Source organism: Cyprinodon tularosa, unplaced genomic scaffold, assembly GCF_016077235.1.
Source record: "Cyprinodon tularosa strain WSP-4 unplaced genomic scaffold, ASM1607723v1 ctg62, whole genome shotgun sequence".
NCBI classification, from domain to species: Eukaryota; Metazoa; Chordata; class Actinopteri; order Cyprinodontiformes; family Cyprinodontidae; genus Cyprinodon; species Cyprinodon tularosa.
Genome location: NW_024039363.1, coordinates 135,382 through 161,433, shown reverse-complemented (window position 1 = coordinate 161,433; position 26,052 = coordinate 135,382). Strand labels below are relative to the sequence as shown.

Sequence of the window (26,052 nt, the reverse complement as noted above, 5' to 3'; positions counted from 1 at the left end):
GAGGAAAATGAGGATCAAATTAAAAAACATAATGACACAAACAGTAGTAGAATCGCAGAAAACTTATTGCCAGAGCTGAAGAGGATAAAAGAGCCCTTAATAATAATGTAACCGAGCGTTTTGGGACCGTATTATGAACTTTATATGCAATAACGAGACAGGAGACGGGCCGGAGTTTTCGGCGGTAACCCCGCTTCCGGTTTTATTTTCTTCTTCTTCCTCTGTGCAACCTCACCATAATCCGGAAAAGCTTGAACAACCAGCCGGCTCACGTCAGCAGCGTACACCTCCAGACTTTCACCAGGAGCACGCGCCCGGGCCGTGAGGCTGGCTCTGAAGCGGTCCATCAACTGCCTTTGTCCAAAAGCTGCCCCAAGTCTCTTCTTCATCATGGTATAATCCGACTTGATCGCTTCGGAGAGGCTGTCCGGGACACTCCGGCCCGTCTCCTGTCCCGTTATTGCATATAAAGTTCATGATACGGACCCAAAACGCTCGGTTACATTGGTGGCAGCGTTGGGATTCCTCTACTAAACCCCATTGTTTTTCAAATTTTTTTCGTAGCGTATTTAGCCCGTGTAAAAACGACAACTCAAAATTGTTCACCTTACTAAGATTTTTGCATTCACTGACAATAAAATTGCCAGTTGGAACTTGAACTGTCTGTTGTGAGCCAGTTGAACTCACTTTCATAAGTTTCTGATGAAAAGTTCCTCTTATTCTATAAATTAAGTTGAGTTTACTTTGAAGTTGTAGTTGACACCCAGTCCGAGCGAGGTCAACTTATCTGCGCATGCTCATTTCAAATTTGTCATGGCAACCGGCTGCTACAGGGTTTCCATGGATTTTCCCAGGAGCTACCTTCTAAAGTTTGCATCAGCCATCTGGTCACTCTGCTGGCGGTAACTTTCCCTGAGGACTCGTCCAAGAGAAGACTAAGGCACTGGTTTCCTGTCATCTCGGGCAATATTGCATTATTTGTAAGGTTTTAACAGGAGTTGGAAAGTAAAAAAATATATGCTGAAACCTGATTTGCTTTAAGCATAAGATTACTTGTTTACATTGCTTTTTTACATTGTGGAATTGTAAACCTGTTTTTGCCAAAGTGGTTCAAATAAAAATGCAAAATTTAACTGGTTTACTGTCAGGGCTGCTCAGTGGCGCAGTGGGTAGCACTGCTTCCTTGCAGCAAGAAGGTTCTGGATTCGATTCCTGGCCTGGGGTCTTTCTGCATGGTGTCTGCATGTTCTCCCTGAGCATGCGTGGGTTCTCTCCGGGTACTCCGGGTTCCTCCCATAGTCCAAAAACATGACTGTTAGGTTGATTAGCTTCTCTAAATTGTCCTTAGGTGTGAGTGTGTGCATGAATGGTTGTTAGTCCTGGGTGTCTCTGTGTTGTGCTGCGATGGACTGGCAGTGGACCTAGCCTCTTGCCCATTGAGCTGGAGATAGGCACCAGCACCCCTTGCGACCTCACTTGGGACAAGTGTGTAAGAAAATGGATGGATGGATGGTTTACTGTCAGTGGGTGATTTAATGGGGGGGAATTTAAACTAAAAAATGTAAGTTATTACAGGGGATGGTAATCTGAATTTAAAATAACTTTTTGCAGATAATCTGAACTTAAAATACAGACTTGAAAGTTCCAGTAACTTGAATTAAAAAAACTTAGTTGGCAGAACTTGAAGAACTTAGCTGACGCAACTTAATAAATGTAGTTCTACAAAACTTAAAAAATTAAGTTGATGCCTTCAACTCAAAAATTCTGTGCAGTCAGTTGCCTTGAAATTTTGAGTTGAACTAACTTTTTCGTTTTTACAGTGTGACGGCTAATTGTCAGTCGATTAGCATAGCATCTCCAATATAGCCAGCTAGCTAACCTCGTGCGGTGCGGGAGAAAACAGCACTAAATGGACATGTGGTCGGCAGATGAGGACCCTTTTAAACCCGGCCCGAGCAGGCTTAGCAGATACTCACCGGGCAGTGATGTTAAGATGGACCTCCCCCCTCCTTTCACCGGGGATGGCAGCCAGAGTTTCCTCAGCTGGGCAAGGCAGCTAGAGGTGGCCGTTGGTGCCACAGCGGCTGCAACTGTGAGGATGAGCTGGTGAGGATTCTGCCTACTCGTCTCGGCAAGTCCGCGTTTCTGCTGTGGGACAGCCTCTCCGAAGCGATCAAGTCGGATTATATCATGATGAAGGAGAGACTTGGGGCAGCTTTTGGACAAAGGCAATGGACTGCTTCAGAGCCAGCCTCACGGCCCGGGCGCGTGCTCCTGGTGAAAGTCTGGAGGTGTACGCTGCTGACGTGAGCCGGCTGGTCGTTGAGGCTTTTCCGGATTATGGTGAGGTTGCACAGAGGAAGAAGAAGAAAATAAAACCGGAAGCGGGGTTACCGCCGAAAACTCCGGCCCGTCTCCTGTCCCGTTATTGCATATAAATTTCATAATACGGACCCAAAACGCTCGGTTACAATAATATGGAGTATGTTGTGAATAAAATATAAAATAAAAGGAAACAAAAAGCAGAGCATAAAAAACATGGTAAAAGTGAGTTACAATGGCGACGTTTCAAGGCAGCGGCCAAGACCAGCTCCTCTTGACAATTTCACACAATATGCCGCTTAAAACGATAAAAACTAGACTTCAAACCCGCATCTATGATCGCCAATGCCTGCTGGAGCTACAGTCACAAAATGTTTCAAATACTGACAATTTTGACAGTTTAAAAAGCTGCGGAGTGCTACGGATGGATCTCAACAACACAACAGCGGAACGTAACTGCCGAAGGAAGAGAAACGCAAGATGGAGAAAGCGACGCAGAGGGGGGCTAACGCAAAATAGAAATCCTCACAGACCTCCGCTTCCATCAATCCTGCTCTCCAACGTCCGCTCGCTGTAAAACAAAATGTATAATCTTCGACTGGAACTCTCATCAAAGAAGGAGATTAGTAACTGCTTTGCCATCATTCATGGCTGCATCCAGAATGCTTAACATGGGGGGAACGCTATCTGATATGCTTAATAAACCCATCAGATAGTAAAGCCGTTACTTTCAATGCCATTACTCCCATCACTGATGACACTTATTATATATTGATGAGTATGCTATATGTATCAGCCTACATCAACAAATGCATTGATGTCAGCATTGAAAAGAACATCACCACCCGGACCAACCAACCATCCTGGATAAATGGAGAGGTTCGGAAATCGCTAAAAGCACGGGAACTCAGCTTTAAAGTCTGGTGATAAAGAGGCACTGAGAGCACCGGTGCCAACTTAAACCGTGCCATCAGATCAGTGAAGCAGAACCACAGCCAGAAAATTTAGGATCTTTTCCACAATGACAGCAACACCAGGAGGATGTGGAAAGGCATTCGGCTTTCCATATCCTCCTGGTTATAGAACACATCGTCTCCAGTCCGCCACCAATATTCGACCCGTTCCAGTTCGCCTACCGACAGAACCGCTCCACTGAGGACGCCATCTCTGCTGCTCTCCCCCAAGCCTGGCACACCTGGAGGAGAAGAACACCCATGTGCGGATGCTGTTCAATACAACCCTTTGAAATTGGCTGCTAGACTTCCACACCAAAAGCCCTCAGTCAGTCCGGGACAGAACACCTCTGATGTCATATGCACAGGCTCCCCTCAGGGCTGCGTCTTGAGCCCCCTGCTGTTCACCCTGATTACACATGACCGCATCCCAGAAACCCCACCAATCACATCGTAAAGTTTGCAGACGACACCACAGTGGTGGGTCTCAACAGTGATGACAACGACCAGAATTACAGAGAGGAGGTGGGGCAGCTGCTGGGCTGGTGATAGATAACAGCCTGATCCTGAACGTGGAGAAGATGAAGGAGATCATCTTGGACTTCAGGAAGAACTGGCCTAACTAAGGTCCACTGCTCATCAACATCGCAGCTGGAGAGGTGGTCAGCAGCACCAAATTCCTGGAGGTGCACATCACAGACATCCTTACCTCGAATGTAAACAACACCTCACTGATCAATAGGGGACATAAACGCATGTACTTCTTGCGGAGGATGAGGAGAGCCCAGCTGCCCCCCCCCCATCCTCACCACCTTCTACACAAGCACCATAGAGAGTGTTCTGACCAGCTGTCTCACTGTGAGGTGTGGAGGCTGCAGTGCCTCAGACTGGAGGAAGGTGAGAAGAGTAGTAAGAACAGCAGAGAAGATAATCGGAGCTCCTCTTCCCTCCATTAAGACATTTCATCCCAGCGCTGCGTGTCCCAAGCCTGTAACATCATAAGTGACCCCTCACACCCCCACCATGGACTGTTCTCCCTGCTGCCCTCTGGGAAGAGGCTTTGAAGCATCCGATGCAGGTCCAGCAGATTCCATAACAATTTCTTTCCCGCTGCCATTAGACTGCTGAATCTTGTGTAAAATTGGTTATTTATTTACAAAAAATAAAATAAAAAATTATGTTAGAACTGTAAATACAATCATATGTTTATATTGCTATTCTTTATGTATTTATTACTATTTTCAAGGCTGCACTTAAAAAAGGAAATTGTCTAGAGCAGTTTTAAACAAAATTTCTTTTTGTATACACTTTTGTATACAAAATTACAAAATAAATCTGCCTAAGTCTCTAAGTCTAGTAAAGAGAATAAAAAAACAGTTGGACCACAAGCTAATGATACCTGTTACGTCAACCAAGGGCACAACATATTTGAGGACACGAGACAAAAAGATGAGGGTTCAAAAAAGATATTTTATTTATAAATTTTCTCCTCTTTAGCTTTCTTTGCTCGGCTTCTTCTGATTACTGCGAAGAAAAAGGTTAGAGGCCCTCAGATCCCGTGCCCCAAAGGAATCAAAAAATAAAACCCAAAAGTAACAAAAGAAAGTTGGACCTGGCAGGCCGACTAAACAGAACAAAACGGTACAGCAGGGGGCCAACCCTATACAGGGCCGTCGAAGCCCCTACTGGTACCGGACTAAAGGCCAAAAATAACCTAAGCAAAAGAAAAATCGAAAATAGGACAACCGGTCCCGCCAGGCCAAAACCACAAGAAAAAAGTAAGCAACGGCTAACCAAAATACCGCATGGCAGGCTGGTACGTCCGCTGCGGGCCGCAGCGACAAGACAAGTGCGCACCGCGCACGGTGGAACAAGTGGAAGCAGGTGGAAAAGCGGCGTCCAGGCGAGGATAGAAAGGAGCGCCCCAACATGCTGAAAGCCAGCCTATTTATAGGCGGAGGACAGCACCACAAATTAACGTAATTAACTCGCTAAAAGAATTATTCAACTCCCAAAATATATTAACAAAGATCCTTCAACTAAAATCTGTAAGAAAACAAAGAAAAGAAATAGACAAAAATCATAATGTGCCCGAAGCACATAACACCCCCACCCAAAGACTCTGAATGGGGTCTGAAGTAAAAAAAAAACTCAACCCATTCAGAGAAAAAAACGGGACTAGAGTCGTGAGAGTGCGTCGGCCACTACGTTGTCTTTACCACGAACATGCTGTATAGAGATGTTAAATGATTGGAGTAGCAGAGACCAGTTCATCAAGCGGCGGTTTTTATTACGCATGCGAGCCAGAAAAACTAACGGATTATTGTCCGTAAAAACAACCACAGATCCGCTAGAACCTCCAACATACACATCAAAATGTTCTAAAGCCAGGATCAACGCTAATGCCTCCTTCTCAATGGTGGAATACCATCTCTGATACTTATCCAGTTTTTTAGAAAAATAAGAAACCGGATGTTCCACCCCATCAGTACCATCCTGGAGCAGGACAGCTCCGACACCAGAATCACAAGCGTCCACAGCCAACTTAAATGGTACATCAAAACGAGGGGCAGACAACACAGGAGGATTAACCAGCAAATGTTTAGTTTGCTCAAAAGCAGATTGACACCGATCAGACCAAATAAAAGCCACTTTAGGGCTAAGTAGGTCTGTTAACGGGGCAGCTACAGAGGAAAAGTTTTTACAAATCCCCCTGTAGTAGCCAACCATCGCTAGATAGCGGCGTAGCTCAGTACGAGTGGTGGGTATTGGGACAGATAGAATGGCCTCTACTTTAGCCTCAACGGGGCGCACTTGACCTCCCCCCACCCGTTTTCCAAGATAGGTCACCGTCGCGTGGCTGAATTGGCATTTAGAAAGATTAACTGTCAAATTAGCCTCACTCAGACGCGTAAAAACAGTTTTTCAATGGTCAACGTGCTCAGTCCATGTAGCAGAACAAATCACCAAATCATCCAAATAAGCCTCACAGAATGATAAACCCGACAAAACAATATTCATTAGCCGTTGAAACGTCGCTGGGGCGTTGCGCATCCCAAAAGCCATCACGGTGTACTGAAGGAAATCATCGGGTGTGACAAAAGCGGAAAATTCCTGGGCTCTTGCCGTTAAGGGCACCTGCCAGTACCCCTTTAGCAGATCCAGCTTCGTAACGAACTGGGCAGCCCCCACATGGTCCACACAATCCTCCATACGAGGGAGTGGATAACAATCCGGCCTAGTCACCCCATTTACCTTCCTGAAGTCCGTACAAAAACGGTCCTCCCCATTGGCTTAATCAGTCAGGAGGCATGGTGAACTCCACGCACTACTGCTGGCAACAGCAAGTCCATGTTCCACCATGTACTCCACCTGCGTCTTCAAACGGCGCCGTTTGTCTGGGTTCACTCTGTACGGGTGTTGTTTAATTGGCTTGGAATCACCAACGTCAATGTCATGGCTGAGCACACGAGTCTGAGTGGGAATATCTGCAAACAGAGACCTATAAGACTGGATCAAATGAATCACATCAGCCTGCTTGGAAAAGTCAAGGTGGGACAACAAGAGAGGCAAGTTCTCCAAAATCTCCGAATTTGGAACCCTCCCTTCAGTGACAGCCGGGGAGAAAACGTCACCTTCAGGTTCAGCACCGGACAGCTCCTCCCGTGCATCTGCAGCTGCCCCGACACATGCGTCATCTCGTTCACTGGAAACGCAACTGATAGCAGGGCCGGTTCTAGCCCTTTGGTTGCCCTAGGCGAGATTGAGTTTTGCGCCCCGCCCCCCTCACTTTTGCCGTGCGAAATACCAGTACTGTTTTCAGCATCTGTTTAGTGCTTCATTGAGTGGTGTTTACAGTTCCACAAAGAGTGCTGTGCGGTGAATTGTGCCTACAGTTGTGCAAAGTGTGTGTTACAAAATTGCAAATTGAGTGCAAAGCAGTGTTTGTTCTTTTAGTTTTGTGAACTCAGTGAGTGGATTTGCTATAAGTATTAATAGTTTTAGAAATTGTGCTATAAGAATCAAGGTTGTGTTTAAGCGTTCAGAAAAAACTGTAACTTAGCATGGAGTGATGCATAAACAAATACCAGAATAGGTTTCAGTACCTTTTCTTTTTTATTATTTTAAATAATTTATTACACACTCAAAGTTAGGACTGTGCAAAAACACTTTTAACCATCTGTAAGGACACTTAGGTAAAGTCTAACTAAAAAACTGGATTGAATCATTGAATGAATTTATTTCAGACAATTAACAAATTTAACACACATTAAACAAATATTAAATAAATCAATTTCAGAAATTACCAAATAACAATAAAAAATAATAAATTTAAGAAATTCTTCAACCAAGGACTACATAAAAAAGTAATTGATAAACATTAAATTAAATTTTCTGTTCCAGTTCAATTAAATCATTTGAACATAAATAGAAATGAGATAAACAAAATTTTCCTCTAAATAAAATATATCAGGTATATTTACCCTGATTTCTGACATTGATTAGTGATTAAAGAAAGGATTAACCCTCTACAAACAAAAGTGCTTTTATGAATACCATTACAAAATTAAAAGTTTGAAGTTGTTGTTTTTTTTTTTGTTCACATATTCTATGATGAACAGCCATAACTTCATATATTTTGATGATTATTTGTACATCCCTTTTGAATACTCAATGCAGATAATCACTACATAATATTTTATTTATATTAGTATCTTCTACCCATCCTCAAGCTAATAAGATAGCACATAATTCTGCTGCATATATACTGAGAAAAAATTATGTCAACATTAGGGATGGGGATCGTTAATATTTATTGATATCGATACCTTTATCGATACTCCTTATCGATCCGAGTCTTTATCGATACCACTATCGATACTTTTCTGTTATTTGGTGGAAAGACGATGCAACAAATTTTTTTTAACAGAACTGGTATTGCTTCTATTGCTTAACAAGTGAGCATAACAAAAACGTTTCTAGCCTTCAATAAACATGGCTAATGTAATAGGCCACTTCGAAATGACATAAAACTAACTAGAATATATTTTCACAATTGTTGGTTAATGTATTGTCTACTGTCACTTTTCATCATGTTTTTAGTGATTAGGAAAATAACAAATAAATAATTGTATTTTAAATTAAATGTATTTTTTAATAAATGTTGGCATCAGTAGTTTAATTATATATAGAGCAATATACAACTGTATTACTCATGTTTCTCGCCAAAAACAAAATTTCCCGTTTTCTTTACGTTACACTTGAACGCATCATGATAACCTAATTGTCGTTTTACTGAGCCAATCTGAACACATCATCACGCAGCACGTCTGAAACTTTATTTACTTTTCAAGCTAACTAGCTTGTATGCTTCCGATTACAAGACGGATTTCACAATTACTATTTTTAACTGACCGGACAAGCTACAAAGTCTGTGTGCGCTTACCAGTGGTACTCTGAGTGGATGATTAAGACGGGCCCGTCTACGGCGACAGGAGGAGGAGTCTTTTCCGTTCAGCCAACCTCGAGTCGCGAGCAAAGTTAAGTGCCAGACCTCACTTGTTTTACTTTTATTATCTGTTTGCTTACAATTTCGTTCCAAAATATTGGTGTACATGCTGCAGTGATTGACGTCACGACTTCCGGGTTGGAGGGCGCTTGAAAAGTGATCAGAATCTTTTCCGATTTTCTCTTAAATGTGAAAAAATAAATAAAAAAACGGTGGTATATTTATTTGTTCATATTTTGCTATTTATATATACGTAAGGTTAAGTCAAACTGACGGACGCTTCATAACCGGTTTAATTCGCTTTTTTTTCTAATTCTATAATTAATGGGAAGTAAGCCTAAGGGCGACGCTAGAGGGCGCCCCCAACACATTTGTCGCCCTAGGCAATTGCCTAGCTCGCCTATAGCAATCGCCGGCCCTGACTGATAGACTTATGCAGAGTGGGCGCACGCTCGACGTACGGCTTCAGCATGTTAACATGACATAAGCGTGAAGTCCGCCTCCGATCAGGAGTAGAGATCAGATAGTCACGATCTCCAACCTTTCTCGTGATTGTATAAGGCCCACTATAGCGCGCTTGCAAGCTGGAACCAGGAACCGGAAGTAACGCTAACACTTTCTCCCCAGGCTGAAAAACTCTCAAAACTGCCCTTCTGTCAAACAAGGACTTCATTTTAGCCTGTGCAGTTTTAAGATTATCTTTAGCTATCTCACACGCACGACTCAACTTCAGCCGGAAATTACTAACATAGTCTAACAAATTTTGGTCAGATTTGTCACACAACCACTTCTCTTTCAACAGCCTTAAAGGACCGTGAACAGTGTGAGCAAAAACCAAGTCCGACGGGCTAAACCCCAGAGACTCCTGAACCACCTCCCGAATAGCAAACATTTGTAAATGTACACCTTCATCCCAGTCTTTTTCAAACTCCAAACAGTAGGTGCGAAGCATTGTTTTTAAAGTTTGATGGAAACGCTCGAGTGCGCCCTGACTCTCCAGGTGATAAGCGCTGGAATGACAGTGCTTTATGTCTAATTGACGTAAAACCTGTGCAAAAACTTTAGACATAAAGTTAGACCCTTGGTCAGTCTGCACAACCCGAGGTAAACCAAACAATGAAAAAAACTTTGTCAATGCTTTAACCACCACGGGCGTAGTTATTTTACGCACCGGAAAAACCTCTGGAAAACGATTAGAGGTGCACATCACCGTCACCAAGAACTTATTCCCCGCTTTGGTTCGAGGCAACGGACCCACACAGTCAACCAATACTCTTTCAAATGGTTCAGCGATGGCTGGGATGGGATACAAAGGAGCAGGAGAAATCGTCTGATCTGGCTTTCCAGATACTTGACAAAAGTGACACGAATTACAGTAGCGCACGACATCGCTCTTCAATCCTGGCCAAAAGAAATGACGCAAAATGCGATCATAGGTCTTTCTCATGCCAAGGTGACCCGCTAACGGATTATCATGTGCCAACCGCAAAATTTCTGAACGATATGGAGATGGAACAACAATCTGCTTCACCACACTCCACTCTTCAACAGGAGACACATTCAAAGGGGTCCATTTACGCATCAGAAGACCATCATCCAAAAAATAGCCAGTAGAAATGGAGTCAGGCTTATCAGTTAATGCATCGTCGAACAATGACTCCAAACTTTTATCATTTTTTTGGAGCTCGATCAACTGCTTTCTAGACCATGACAGTGTATTTACATCCAACATGTCATCCTCCACAGTTTGCTTTAATGGAACATGTTCGGATTCAGCGTTGAACAAAAAACTTTCACTCAAGTCAAACTCATCTTTACTCTCTTCTCGTTGATGTTTAAGTGCTGCACGCGTAACTGCGCATGACGTGAAAACATCTGGGAATTTACGGGCGAGCGCATCTGGACAGTCGCTCAACACCGGAACAGGTGTAACATCTGGGGTAACCAACACTCGACCCCCAGCCAAGTCGTTGCCCATGATCATGGAGACGCCCGCTACTGGAAAACTAGGACGCACCCCAACCACAGCGTCACCAGACCACAGCTCCGACTGGATCATGATTTTGTGCAGAGGGACGCAGATGTCTTGCATGCCAAAGCCACGCACTGGCACATCAGAACCAATCGCAGTGTCACTATTCAACGGCAAGATTCCCTCCATAATAAAAGATTGAGAGGCAGCAGTGTCTCGCAATATTTTTACAGGGATCTTTTCACCAGTTAGAGACAAAGAAACAAACCCATCCATAATGAAAGGCTTAAAATCAGCATACTCGCAAGGCTGTGTTGAGAGTGAATGAGCATCGCCTTTCACAGTTTTAATTAGAGCGACGGGCTTAGTGTTCTTTTTCTGCAAAACCGGGCAATTGGCCACAATGTGTCCTCTCTTTTTACAATAAAAACACGTCCCATTAGTTTTTTATTCCAACCTGTTATCCGATTTGCCTTCAACGCCACCGAGCGCAGCAGGTATATCTGATTCAACAAGCGAGACAGTTTTGGCACACTCCTTCCCGTTACTTTCAGAGTGGTCAAATTTACTAAAGAAATGTGAGCGCTCAAAATTACTTTTGTGCGTTAGCATGTACTCATCAACAAGCACCGCAGCTTTTGACACATTTGAGACTTTATTCTCATTGAAGTAGGTGGTAACTTTCTCAGGCAAATTATTTTTAAAGTCTTCCAATAAAATAAGTTGCTTAAGCTGCGCAAAATCGGCAACATTCTTAGAAGCGCACCAACGATCAAAGAGAATTTCTTTATCTCTAACAAAATCCACATAAGTTTGATTGTAGCGTTTTTTCAACTTACGAAATTTCTGACGATAAGCCTCTGGTACTAGTTCATATGCCCTCAAAACAGCACCTTTAACTTTTTCAAAATCAAGGCTATCAGCCACAGAAAGAGACGCATAGGCCTCTTGCGCTTTGCCACTTAATGCACACTGTAACAACAAAGTCCACACATTCTTAGGCCACTTAAGTGTGAGTGCCACTCTTTCAAATAAGGTGAAGTATTTATCAACATCCCGCTCATTAAATGGAGGAACCAGGCGAACATTTCTACTCACGTCAAAATCATTTGATTTGGGTTGTGAAGACTCAGCACCAAGCTCGAGTTCCTTCAAACGCAGTTCAGCTTGTATCTCCAATCGTCGCTGTTCAAGATGCAGCTCCTTTTCTCTCAAAGCAAGCCGACCCAATTCAACTTCCAGTTCCTTCAAAGGAACTGGGTCATCTTGCAACAAAGCTTTCGATGGCGATCCAACAGGACTTTTCGGTAAAACTGTAGCAGGAAAAATTCCTATCTGCACCAGTGCTTCTAACAACTCAGCTTCAACTGTTCCTCTCTTAACACGTTTATCTACGGTAACCTTGAAATGCTCGGCTATTAACAGCAACTGATCCTTTGTGCAGTTACGCAAAGTATCCAACGTGGGCCCTCGAACAAACTCATCCAGGTCAAACTCCATGTCTACCCCTGGAATCAAGCCACACTAAATCAGGAACACTCCTGCACAAACAAAACTACAGCACCACCAGCACCGAATGCTCTAATTAACCAGCGTAACGCGCGTCAGCTGCGCAAAAACACACACAAACCCAGCACAACCGCCAACAAACAAGAATCAACCGTAGGACACGACCTGTCTCTAAAGGCACACTTTGTTTAAACAAGCCCCCATAAATATGTTACGTCCACCAAGGGCACAACATATTTGAGGACACGAGACAAAAAGATGAGGGTTCAAAAAAGATATTTTATTTATAAATTTTCTCCTCTTTAGCTTTCTTTGCTCGGCCTCTTCTGATTACTGCGAAGAAAAAGGTTAGAGGCCCTCAGATCCCGTGCCCCAAAGGAATCAAAAAATAAAACCCAAAAGTAACAAAAGAAAGTTGGACCTGGCAGGCCGACTAAACAGAACAAAACGGTACAGCAGGGGGCCAACCCTATACAGGGCCGTCGAAGCCCCTACTGGTACCGGACTAAAGGCCAAAAATAACCTAAGCAAAAGAAAAATCGAAAATAGGACAACCGGTCCCGCCAGGCCAAAACCACAAGAAAAAAGTAAGCAACGGCTAACCAAAATACCGCATGGCAGGCTGGAACGTCCGCTGCGGGCCGCAGCGACAAGACAAGTGCGCACCGCGCACGGTGGAACAAGTGGAAGCAGGTGGAAAAGCGGCGTCCAGGCGAGGATAGAAAGGAACGCCCCAACATGCTGAAAGCCAGCCTATTTATAGGCGGACGACAGCACCACAAATTAAGGTAATTAACTCGCTAAAAGAATTATTCAACTCCCAAAATATATTAACAAAGATCCTTCAACTAAAATCTGTAAGAAAACAAAGAAAAGAAAATAGACAAAAATCATAATGTGCCCGAAGCACATAACAATACCTCAAGAAATAGTTTTTTTATTACAGTGTGTAATAATAATAGGGATTTACTGACAGATATTGATATATTATCCATGCACTGAAAGTCTCAAACCTGTTTAACTTGCCTTAAAATTGCTGTATATAATTACAAAGGAGTCAGTTTTTTTATTAGTATAGGCAGACATCTTTGTGCTACGGTAGCACAGAGCTGCCAAACTAATGACTGTAGAGATTGCCATTATGGTCGAATGGGACAATTGTAGAATGTGGCAAGTACGACCTGTATACAACCCTACATAGACTAATAAAATACTATTTATGAAATTATCTATTTAAGCTAGACTTACACCAGCTGCGACACGCAATCGCCCCTTTATGATGAAGACGTCCGATTTCACGCACCAGTTATTGCATTTTCTGTGTTGGTTTTTTTTCCTAAGAGGACTTGCGTCTTGCTTCTGCCTTCAACCCATGTTTGTTTTGGTCAAAGTGCCCATTGGGGGACAAACCATCAAGAATACAGAGGTTTGAGGAGACGGCATTCCTGAGCTACGGCAGGGTCAGCAAGGAATCAGTGTGAGATCACCAGGAGAGAGCTCTATGCTTTATAATCAGTAAGAGCAGACCAGCAATGTCACCCTCTATAGCTAAGGAACCATGGCGGCTGACCTTGCCGCTGCAAGCTCAAAAACAGAACTCAGGAGCACAGCAGTGGATCGGTACGGTGGCCGGGAGGTGCAAACCAACATTATAAATTCTAAAAAACTACAAGTTCCAAAAGAAATTATCATGTCAGAAAACCAATGTACATGAAAATAAAAATAAACAATACACTTTTAAAAATTCAAAATAAATAGCATTTAAAGAAAACAAATAAAAAATATTCAAAACCCTTTTAAAAGTCCCAGAACAAATGTACATTTCAGGAATTCACCCGGAAAGGGTAAGTACTAACTCCAAGGCTGAACAGGAAGTTTGAATGCAATAGGTCAGTTCAAATGAGTATGGATCGAGTTGCATTTTAAAGTCCGACCCAGGCCACTTGGCTATGTGGTCCTGAATCCGAATCCGATATAATCTGATCTTTTCAAATGCGACCTGTGTCTGAACGGCCAGGTCAGCTTTCAGAGGTTTCAGGTGTTCATCATATTCAGAAAACTATGTTCACACTGTAACCGGTATATATATATATATATATATATATATATATATATATATATATATATATATATATATATATATATATATATATATATATATATATATATATATATATATATATATATATATTTATATATATTTATATATATATTTATATATATATATATAAAATATGTTAGTATTTTAATGTGCAGAATTAACTACAGTGTTTTAGTTGTCAAGTAATTGTTCATATATGAAAAATGTTTTTAAATATTCCACTTGATAGTATTACTGCTGCCACTGTAGCGGCAGTAATACTGTCACTGTATTACAGGGGAGGGAAAATAGTAGGGGTGGCCACAGGGGTGGCTAATGATTGGCTAAGGGTGGCCATGACCACCCCTGGCCCCCATCTAGCTCCGACCTTGATAACAAATACACCGTTTGCTTGATGTTCATTCCAATATCTTTCCAAGGGTTGAGGAGCTAAATATTGTCAGTAAATTCAAACAAATTATGGACTTTGTTCTGTGAAAAATTATGTTAAGCTAAACAATCAAAAATAAAAATAACAAAAAAATAAAAATAAAATTCTATATTCAAATTTTGAAATGTATAAGATTATCTTTAACAGTTAATGGTGCCAAAATATATCTTTACAAAGTGTAATTACTGTTTACTGTATCACCACTTCACTATTCACATCCAGCACTGTGTAACGGTGCCCTCTAGTGGCCAGTCTTTGTCATTACTCGCATCACAAACAGTAAACAGAAGAAGGAGGACGTCTCGGATGTGATCACAGCCCGTTATTTTGGACTTTCAGGCCCGATCCCGTTCAGCGAGATCCTGCTTTCTATCAGAACACGGAAGAAAAGGAACAAGCTGGGCCTGAATCTTGATTCTGCCCGTGCCAGTAAGTACCGAGCATCTTGTGCGCTTTTTACTGTCAACACTGTTGTTCAGACAGGGTTCGGCCTGCAGGACGTAGCACGCCCTGTCTATAATAGGCGATGCATATATTTCTTCCATCGGGGTTATTCCTAGGAATTAAGGATGTTATTTAAAAAAAAAAAAAAAGTATGTGTAAGGATTTTGTGTTGCAGCTGCAGAAAGCTGTTTATGAAAAGGATACCAACCAAAACATAAATAGCTGTATTTTAAACCTCGTAGTGAGGTTACAATTATTTTGTTTAAAAATATGCAATATAGGAAACATGGCAGCACTTCGGTGTGATGCTGAATCACGCCTGATCTCACATTAACATCTACAGAAAAACTAGTCACATTTCTTGCTTTAAAGAGTTTCCAATAATATGGAAAAATGTATTTTATTAAAAATAAATATTGTGCGTTAAATCGCCATGCGTTTTTTTCTTCTTTATACAACCCAAAAGTGAATAAAAATTCCTATTTCATAAGAGGAAAGGATCAGCCAGCCTTAGAATGAAAAGGCCCAATCATATTTCTTTTGATGAAGATGTTATTAATAAATTAATTGGACAACTTGTTGATTGCACTCATGAAACTATTTACTAGTTTTGTTGACAAAAGCTTGCTATTGATGGATGTATGGTTTATTTTTGTTGTTGCTGTTGTTTTCTGAGGGAGGGGTCTATGTCCTCCTAATAACCATCATGGCTGCAATCTGCTTATGTTCCCAGGATCCTACCTTGATTCTCTCAGTATTGACTCTTCAGACGATGACCATGCATTTCCACACCACCTATGCTGCTGTGCTCTGTCTTGCCGGGACAGTGATGGCCATTCAGAGCCCCCATAAAGGTGAGGCACGGCACCAGCAGATGATGCTGCAAGGCCTAGTGGTGGGAGAATACAAGAGGGAGAAAGGAAAGTCAGAATGGCAGCATCTGTGGAATAGGAGAAGGGAGTTACTACAGCATTAGAAAAAAAAAAACAGCAGCAAACACCTAAATTTTTATTCTATGAAACTAGTTAGGTTCTTGAACAGGTGTCATTTCATTGATTAATTTGTGTGTTTGTTCAAACAAACTATTTTTTAAGTTTTAACAAGTCTATCTAATTGAAACACCTGACATATAAGCTGTGCAAAAGAAATTTCTTCAGAACTTTCAAGCAAGCTTCAAAGATTTCCATTTCAATAAAAATGTCTGACAGTGCTTAGCTATTAAGTTGTAAACGTTTATAACTGTTACACTGGTATGCAAATAGAGCATGATTCATTATGTAAAAGATGCAAAGAATATACATTTGCTGCGCAGTTCATCCCCAGCTTTTGTTAGGTTTTGATAATTTTCTCTTTAACATCTATAACATAAGACTTTGCACTATTTCTATAAAATGTAATGACTAATGGTTTATTAATTATTATTAATATTAGGATCATAGATATTATACCACTAAAACTATTTTATGATGAAAATAAAATTACTTCAGAGTTGTTATTTAAACTAGGGCTGCAACAAATGAATATTTTGTAATCAATTACATTGTTGATTATTTTTACTATAGATAGATTAATAATCGAATAGCTAAAGGTTCCTTATATAAGAGACTTTTACAGAATTAAACCAGGTGAAACCAAAACCTTTCCACTTGAGAGTTTTGGGTAGGGCCGATTGACAGTTAAATTTTTTTATTGTTTTTGTGTTAAATTCGTGTTTTTATATATATTATTTTGGTTAAATTACTGCTTTAGGTGCATTACTCTATCAACTAAATGCATGTTTTCGAGTCTCTATACTCCAGTTAACAATTCATTTCTTACTAAAGTCGTTGATAATTATTTCAATAATCAATTCATCATGATTAATTTGATTAATTGTTTCAGCCCTAATTCCTCTTTAGCAAGTAGCTTGATATGAGAGGCTACTTTACAAATATCACTTTCTGTTACTCTATTCTAGACAGTAGATCTTTGGGAAGATTCCAACAGCCTGCCAACATTTCCAAATCAATTTGTTTCATAACAAAAGATTGAAAGTGGAAAGGAATAAAACAGAGAAATGTTGCTTCACTCTTTCCAGCCTTCCTGTTATCTGCTGACAAACTCCCTCTCTTCCAACCTTTCACACCATCAATAGCAAGGCAAGACAAATTTATTTGTGTAGCACAATTCAGTACAAAGACAATGCAAAGTGCTTTACATGATAAAAAAATAGAGGAAAATAAAACAGAATCAAAGCAAGTAGGAAAAAATAAAAGAGCCCTATTCAAATCTCAACTTGTGTCACTTGTTGATTGAAAACACAGGATTTCTTTTCTGGATAGCTTCCTTAAATCTGTGTGTTCTCCAACATTATTGCTAAACAGTTCGTTGATGCTGGGCCAGTAGTTTTTTTTTTTTTTAGTTAAGTATATACCTAAACAAAGCATCTATGACCAGGGTAAAAATGTATTTATTTTGTGTAACGGTGACAGCTTTGAAATTTGTTTTTGTTTTTCTGGAAGTGCAATTTTAGACCCACTTTAGCCAAGATTGAAAATCATTAAAAGCTATGTGAAGCTTTAATGGATCTTCTACTGTCTATCATAAACTGTGGATCTAGAGTGAGTGTTTTCCAGATGCCAAAACAAAATTATATTTTAAAGGGCAATTTTTTGGAGTGACAATATAGATGATCAAGTGTAATATTCCTAAAAGTAAGTAAAAGTCCCAGCTAAAGATACTGTCTACAGTGCATCACTATTACAGACCTATTGCAGGCATACGTTCACATTTTGCTGATCCAATCGGAGTGCAATCGGAATCCAATCGGAGTGCAGCTCATTTCAATATTCATGAACCTTGGGCAGGGGAAAGGAGTCCTTTCATAGTAGGGCAAATTCATAGGGGTTTCAGTGGTGCATTTAGCAGTCCTTCTGGGCCACTTTCAGCCTCCCAAAATTGATATGTGCTTCCAATAGTCAAAATAAGGTGTTCTAGAACTTCTTTAAGCTACCTCTGCCATTATGCATTTTTTAGCCCTTCTGCTCACTATTTGTAATGTGCCTGATAATAAATAATTTTAAATTTTCTTCTGAAAGAGTTGGTAACTTCCAAAGAAACACAATATTGGCTTTATAAAGGAATGTTTTGGCCATGTCGAATAAAGTCATTGTTCCCACAGTGTTTCTGGAGAAGCAGCAAGCCACTGCGCTGATCTCCCGTCAAAAGAGAAATACTGGAGCATCCACCTTGGAGCAAGCTTGCATGGAGAGGGTTTGTACCTATGAGGAAGCAAGGAAGTATTTCCAGGACTCATACCGCACGGTGAGCTTTTGTTCCCTTTTCATGTCTTAGATCCTATATAACAACCTCATGCCTCATTTCAAAACTAACATCCCTGCACCTGCTACTTTCTGATTATATGGAACTTTTCTTCCAGGACATTTTTTGGTCTGTCTACATTGGTAAGTTATGTTTTAAAAATATGTCTAATCCAAGAACACATTACCTCTCTCTAACATACTTGATCTCTTTTCAGATGGAGACCAGTGTGCTGAAAACCCTTGCAAGAATGGAGCCATGTGTTCAGACAGCGTTGGAGGCTACGACTGCATCTGCAAGTCGGGTTTCACAGGGATCCACTGTGAAAATGGTACAAAACTGTTGCAGGCAGCATGTAAAGATAGCTGTTTCTTAAATACTCATGTGCATTCTCTGACACTGTCTCTGTTTCATGAGGTAGATGAGACTCTTTGTACACTGGAAAAGGACAAGGGCTGCTCACAGTTTTGTAAACCTGGCTACACGTCCTACCAGTGCTCTTGTGCCAGGGGCTGGAAGCTCAAAGGCAGAGACCAGTGTGAGGCTACTGGTATGTTTATGGTTGGCTTGAACAAAAGTCAAATATTTTTTTGTTCTCGTGTGTATTTTTGTTTTTTTACAACGTAGTTAAAATAAGGCTTACACTTCATGAAGTAATAAGCAAATTCACCTAAAATGTTTATTTTTAATAAAAAGAGCCCTACAATATTGCCTTTGGTAATTTTATTATTTTTGTAACATCATAAAAAGAAGAAACAGAAAAGAATTATCAAGGCAAAATAAAGGTCAGTATAGTTACCAAAACTGTTCTGCATTTATATGGTTAAAAACAAATCCAAAGAGTGCACATTTAAGAAATGATTGAAAAACCCTTTCAGAAAGAAAAAACACACGTGTTTTTGATACAACATAAAATAATACAGAATTTATTTTTTTTACTATTTAACTTAGCTTATTAACTTTTTATTTGCTTTTTAATCTTTTAACTTAATCATTTGTTTAACTTAACATATTTTTACCTAATTCAGAGTAGGAAACACATGGTACACAATAGGCAGCATTAGATGGTTGTTGGTATTCTATGAAACAGTTACAGTCAGCTTTAAGGCAGAGGTGGACCTTTTGCAGACCCTGCAGACCACATTTGACCTTTTGATTTTGCCTTGTTTGCTTCAAAGTTGTGTTAAATCCCTGCTAACTTGGATGATGAAGGCTTAAGCCAGCATATTCATAGCTGGTTACATTCTGGGGTTGAATGACACATTTTATACGTACACATCCTCACATCTGAGACCCACACCTATTTTGCTTCAATCCTATATCCTTTTCATGCTTTTTATGGTTTTATAAAATTGTTTGAACAGATAAATTTGCTACCTACTGATCACATGCAGAAGAAAGGTGATTTTATGTAGCTAAATGTATTTTGTTGTAAGGAATATGACTCTGATTTTCATAAATGAACATACCTCTAATTAGACCTATCTCTGTTTATCAGTCAAGCAGCCCTGTGGTCAGCTGATCAATCTGCCTGTGTGGAAAAACAGGCAGGCAAATATTGTTAGCGAGAACTTTAAGGGACTTCAGTGTACTTCATCTGGGTGTCCTTGGCAGGTAAGGAGGCCCACTCTGTAGAAGCATCTTGCACAAACTACCTCAGATGTCCGTCTTATCTTCATACAATACCTTCATACTTTTCCCAGGCTCTCCTGAAGAGTCCAGCATCTGAAGGCTACTGCAGTGGAGTCATTGTGAAGGAGAACCTGGTCTTGACTTCAGCCCAGTGTGCAACCAAACACCCCTCCTTCCAGGTGGAAGTTGGTGAGTTTTATGGACATTATTGTTGTATTAAATCTGTTTATATTTAATCAATTAATTATTATTCTATATTTGTCAGTCAGTCCATATTGATGAATCTGATGAGTTTCCCAGTGCCCTTAATTATTTTGATAAGAAAAAGAAACATGTAGCTCCAATAGTTGGACAAGGCAGGAGCTGCTAATTGAATGAATGTATTTATTATTGATTCATTGCTCAACTTTGAGCAACTTGTCACATACAAATCTAATTACAGTTTGCTTTAATAATGACAGCAAACATTGTATGTCTTGAATCCAGGCACTGACAAAGGTCTAATTCTGTCATCTTTCCTTATCTGCGTCTCCCCAGGAAAGCTCAACCCTGCAACTGAAGTGGGAGGGCAAACACTTTTAGTGAAGCTAGTTCACCTTCACCCTCGTTACGTGAAAGGCCGTCCTGAAAACGACCTAGCTATGATCGAGCTGCGTGATTCTATAGTCTTTAAACCATACATTATCGCAGCCTGTCTACCAGAGAAAGACTTTGCAGAGAGTATCTTAATGTCTGGAGATTACCCGGCTGTTGTCACCGGCTGGAGAGAACAGGAGCCGCTCACTATTAACCAGCTGGAGTACAGCAAGCTGCCTCAGTGTATTGAGAAGTACCCCAGCCTTATGACCAATAAAATGGGCTGCACCAGTGCTAGGGCCAATGCCGACTGCAGCATGAGCTCCGGGAGCCCCTTGCTCACTATGTACAGAGATGTGTTGTTCCTCACAGGGGTGGTAACCCAGCCAGAGGGGGCTAACTGCACTAACGGTTACATTTTCCAAAAAGTGTCACGCCACCTCAGTTGGCTGCAGACGCTCATGGGTTCACGTTAGAACACAGCAAGCTTTATAATGAATTTACACTGATGCAGGTAATATATATATACTAAAACAGGGAAATTGATGCATATTTTTCCTTCATCGTTAGCTTTTTTTGGTGAGTGTTTTCATGTGTGTTTTTGCAAAATATCCATAAGAACATAAAAACTGAAGTCTGATTTCTTCCCTCTGTGCGCTTCATCTTTTATCCACAAGGTGTCTCTCTGTTAATGTTAGTTAGAGAGCTGTTTTTGCATGTGTCAGAGGTAGAAAGACCTGTAAATTATTCAGCATGTTTGTGATGTGAACATACCTTCCTATACCATTAAAGCAAAGTAATTTCCGCAAGTGTAATGGTTAACATGCACCTGAAAGGACTCACGGTTTCATGAATGTAATAAATCATAAAACCATTTTATTGTTTTTGTCTCTGATTTATAGCAATGCACCTTCAAGCAGAGTTAGACAAAACATCAATGTTTCATTTTGAATATTAGTATTAGTTTGGTTTTAAGGTGATGTTTAAGATGAGAAATCTGAATGCTTATCAACAATAATATTACACTTATTGGAGTGAAATTGGGGTGAGTGCTGGTCTTATGGGTTAGAGCAGTGCGCTTGTGCTCTGAGAAGGTTGCAAGTACCCGGTCCGATCCCCACAGCCTTGACTGTGGGTTCCTGAGCAAAACCCTTAACCCCAAACTGCTTCCTGGGCGCTGAACAATGGCAGCCCACTGCTTCCATAGGGAATGGGTTAAATGCAGAGAGTGAATTTCTCCAATGTGAGATCAATAATGTTCCAGCTTAAACTGGCTACTCTTCCTTAATACGTGCATATAGATTGACAAAGTACTTCCTATAGATTTATTCTTTAAAAATGATTAAATACATTTTTCAAATTATGCATTTATTGACAGTGAAAAGCTATTCAGACTTTTCAGGTATAAAAGGTAGAGATGCCAATAGTTATGTAAATAGCCCTGAACAGAAAGTGTAAGCAGAGGTGGCTGAGAAGCAAAGTGTTTATGCGAAATATTTTGGAGGACACTGCATGATTTATCCCAATGTTTATTTGGCTAAGATTCATGTTTTGTACATCACAATTGTACACAGTATACTGTATAAAACCTCAAACTCAACGCTATTCCTGAAAATTTGAATTGAAAAAGATTTTTGGATGAGAAGCAAAACATCTTCAAACGTGGAAACAAAGTCCAGTGGATTTTCTTCAATTTTCGTTTTTTGGAATTGCTATGACCTGGATGACTGAGAATCTTCACCAGTGTACACCACAATCTTTCAGGGCCTGTTCTTTTGTTGAGGACAACACAAAAAATGCAGAAGTTAAAGTGTACTCATACATCCAGCTGCTTGGAGATGGTCTTACAGCCTTTACCTTTAACATGCTTGTCTTTCTGTCTAACTCTTTCCTTTACTTCCTCTGGTCCATGTTGAGTGTGGCACACACCATGTCACCAAACAGCACAGTGACCTGTGTTGTGTATGAATGCGTTCATTAAATGGCGTTCACTCAATACATTCATATTTTTAGTGAACAGTTAACTGAACTAATCAGTTTTTTAAGAAATGAACATGAACGAGAGCGACCTTCACCTTAAGAAGAATGAATGAGAATACACATAGCTCACATTCATGTTCAGTGGATAGCAACACTTTTCATTAGATAACATCGCTTATTATTGCAAACAGCATTCAGACCAGCATGTCTACTGTTAGTACTAGTCTGAATGATTCAGACTCTACTGGCAGCTTTGCAGAAAGCTTAGCAGAATTTTATGAATTTAACAAAGGAAGACTCAGACAGAACAAAAACTAAAGTTTTGGGCAAACTGGGCCCACTGGGACTTGACAAACAGGTCTGTATGTCAGCAACGTTCACTTAAAATTTTAAGCGACACATGGAGCTAAAGCATCCGAGTTATCTTTGGAAATATCTGCCACTAAACAAAGTTTGTAAGACATAATTTTTATATAGATCTTTTCAGCAGAACCAGATTAACCTGTATGTTTCTGAAGTTCTGTGTAATTTGGCTAAATAAAGGCTTCACTGCACATCGTTTACCTTGACTGCATTGCCTTTTATATATTATTATCACACATTCAAAGGGTGAAATATGAGGTTCTGTTGTGTAGGATTGTGGCCTAATTTACCAAATGAACTTGAACTTGTTCCTTTATAGGTTTGTGAGCTTAGTTCATTTTTGAAAATGTGAACTATGAAAATTAGGTAGTTAATTTTGAGCTGTGTGAAATGAACTTTGACCTTGTTCTTTTTTATTATGAACTGACACAGCATTGGCAGTGACTACCTGTAGCCCTATATATAGGCCCGATGACTGATTGCAAAATTGTGGACACCTGTGATGCCAATTAGTGGACATGCCATGAGTTAACATGTCGCTTTCTTCAGGCCTGATTCATGACTTTATTTTTTTTTAAATAAATAGTTTTTTTGTTGTTTTTTTTAACTGTTATTACTTTTGTAAGATTCAAGTTATTTCTGTGACCACTGTGGGTTTTGTCATAATTAAATGAAGGGTATCAACATTTTTGCTAGTGTCTTTATTCTTTATGTCATCTTTACAAGTACAAAGAAAAAAAGAAAATAGAAAAATTGGACAAACTCTTTAACCATATCCAAAACATGACACGTTTGTTTTTTTCTCTGTGTCCTGTTTTTTTATTTTAGAAGCACAAACTCCAATTATGTTGCTGTTGTTAAAGAACAAGGATTGGACAAAAATAGCAGAGAAAAGTAAAATGAGTTACAGAAAATAAGCATCAAGAATGCTAAAATATGACTAGTAGGATTCCTTATAACAAATGTTAGGGGTGATTATGCAGTATGAAAGTATGAAAACTAATTATTGAGGTAATAATGAAATAGTGACATGACAGAGTACCTGGAATAGTCAAGGAGGTTCTATATAAACTTTGGAAAATACATTTAAGAATTAAAACATATAAGTATAATTTAGATTTAATAAGAACCTCCCACTTAGATGGGTTCAGCTGAGTTGTAGTGTTTTTCGATGAAGTCCCTTACAGACACGATTAGGCTGCCCTGACTGTCACATACCACTGTGTTGTCTGGCAACATTTTCCCACGGACACTCACCCTCAGCAGTCTTCTCACAGTCCTGATGGGCCGGTGCACAAGGCCAGGGCCATGTCATGCAGGCAGAGAAAAAAAAAGGAGAAACAGAAGAATGGGCTGGAGAGAGAGAGCGCAATAGAAGGTCCATCACAAAAGAAAACTGGCCTGCCACTTTAGATTGGGAGCTTGAAAGGAACATCTCGGGAAGCAGGGGCCTGTGTTGGCTGTTGCCATGGTACTCACCAGGGAGATGGCTCCTTGCTCCCAAAAAATGGCCGCGCTCCTTTAGTAGGCCGTCCAGTAGAGATTCATTTGATTGGAAGTCCATCCGTCTTGAGTTGAGCTTCTGCTTTCTGGTTTTAACTCAGTTTTACAGCTTTTAGAGAAATACATGTGAAAACATGCATTAACCAATTAGCAGCTGTGTTTCTACACAAATTATAGATAACGGTGACACAGCAGAATACCACTACACAGAGTTTCATATAAAACTAAGTTTTATATAAGAGAGCCACAAAGTTGCTAATTATTGTGAAATTGAATTAATTAACAAAAGTAAAAGTTTAAGCAGGGTTAGGTTATAAAGCATATGACGATCTTACACAGAGGGCTGTCCAGTCCATCTGCGTATAATTGGAGAAATATGGAACTGCTAACCTGCCAAGACATAGGAGTCCTTTTAAAGTGACAGACCGGGCAAGTAGAGGATTAATCTGACAGGCTGGTTCTGTTGTATCTGGGGGACTCCATAAAAACTTCAGCTTTGTTGCATGTAAAGAATAAAGGCATGGTCAAAAGGAGTCCCTAAGTGGTCCTGTTTAGAGTTTACCAGTAGCAATGCAGGAGACACTGTCAACAGTTCTGGTCTTTCCACACCACAGAGTAATTCTCTGGGCATCTTAAACCGACTTGGAAAATATTTGAAACTTGGACACTGAAACTAAACATAGCCCATACTTTCACTGAATGGTTAAAGTCAACACATTTCATGTGGTAGAATACCCCAATCAGAGTTTACACCTACATTAAAATGGGAAATTGGGAAAAAGACATATATACTGATTTGCAACTACAGTAGCCTCACTTGAAATAAGTCATTTGTAGAAATGTTATACTGCTAATGTACAAACTGCTTCACTCCCACACAAAAATCATAAGATTTTAATGTGTGAACATTTTTGACAGTCACATGAAAGAGTAAATGAGATTTACAGCTGTTATTGGGGCAGGTGAAAAGCTTAAGTTTTAGAGTTTCTTCAGAGTAAATGCAGAGACATTTTTGTGTGACTTTTGACAGGAGAAAATGGGGTATTCTGGAGCTGTCTGACAAACTGACAAAATGCTGACCAGAGAAAATTATTCGGTTGAAGCTTAGCAAACAGATAAGAAAAAACACAGTGACTGCAGTGTCACTACAGACCAGAAGACAGTCTTTGTGTGGACAGGTTGATGGACCTATGATGCAGTAAACATAAAAGGAACCTCTGTTTGGGGAAACACTAGTGATCGAGTTACAAGTGTTGGAAATTATTAAATTGTCCCTAATTATGGATAAAATTCTACCTAAATGATTAGAAACAATCGTAGAACATCTCTGCTGCAGCACCATCTGACCAACATCCTGCTGCATCATCAATCCTTACTAATCCCTAAAAAACACACATCCGTCACATGCTGTGACCTCAATTTTTTTTGGTTATTTCATGTTTGTTTACATGCAGGCTT

At 40.2% G+C, this 26,052-nt stretch overlaps 1 protein-coding gene across 2 annotated transcripts; it reads left to right on the top strand.

Annotated features, from left to right (window-relative positions):
* Positions 1–15,054: 15,054 nt before the first annotated feature.
* On the top strand, positions 15,055–21,624 carry proza (protein Z, vitamin K-dependent plasma glycoprotein a). 2 transcript variants are annotated; one of them, XM_038307803.1, is made up of 9 exons: positions 15,055–15,225; positions 16,010–16,094; positions 18,401–18,543; positions 18,659–18,683; positions 18,758–18,871; positions 18,962–19,090; positions 20,039–20,154; positions 20,244–20,361; positions 20,710–21,624. In XM_038307803.1, the coding sequence occupies exons 2-9, from the start codon at positions 16,013–16,015 to the stop codon at positions 21,222–21,224; spliced, it is 1,242 nt and encodes a 413-aa protein (XP_038163731.1). In that variant the 5' UTR covers positions 15,055–15,225; positions 16,010–16,012; the 3' UTR covers positions 21,225–21,624. The 2 variants fall into 2 exon arrangements, with proteins under 2 accessions (XP_038163731.1, XP_038163730.1); XM_038307802.1 differs by having other exon boundaries at positions 15,974–16,094.
* Positions 21,625–26,052: the final 4,428 nt, after the last annotated feature.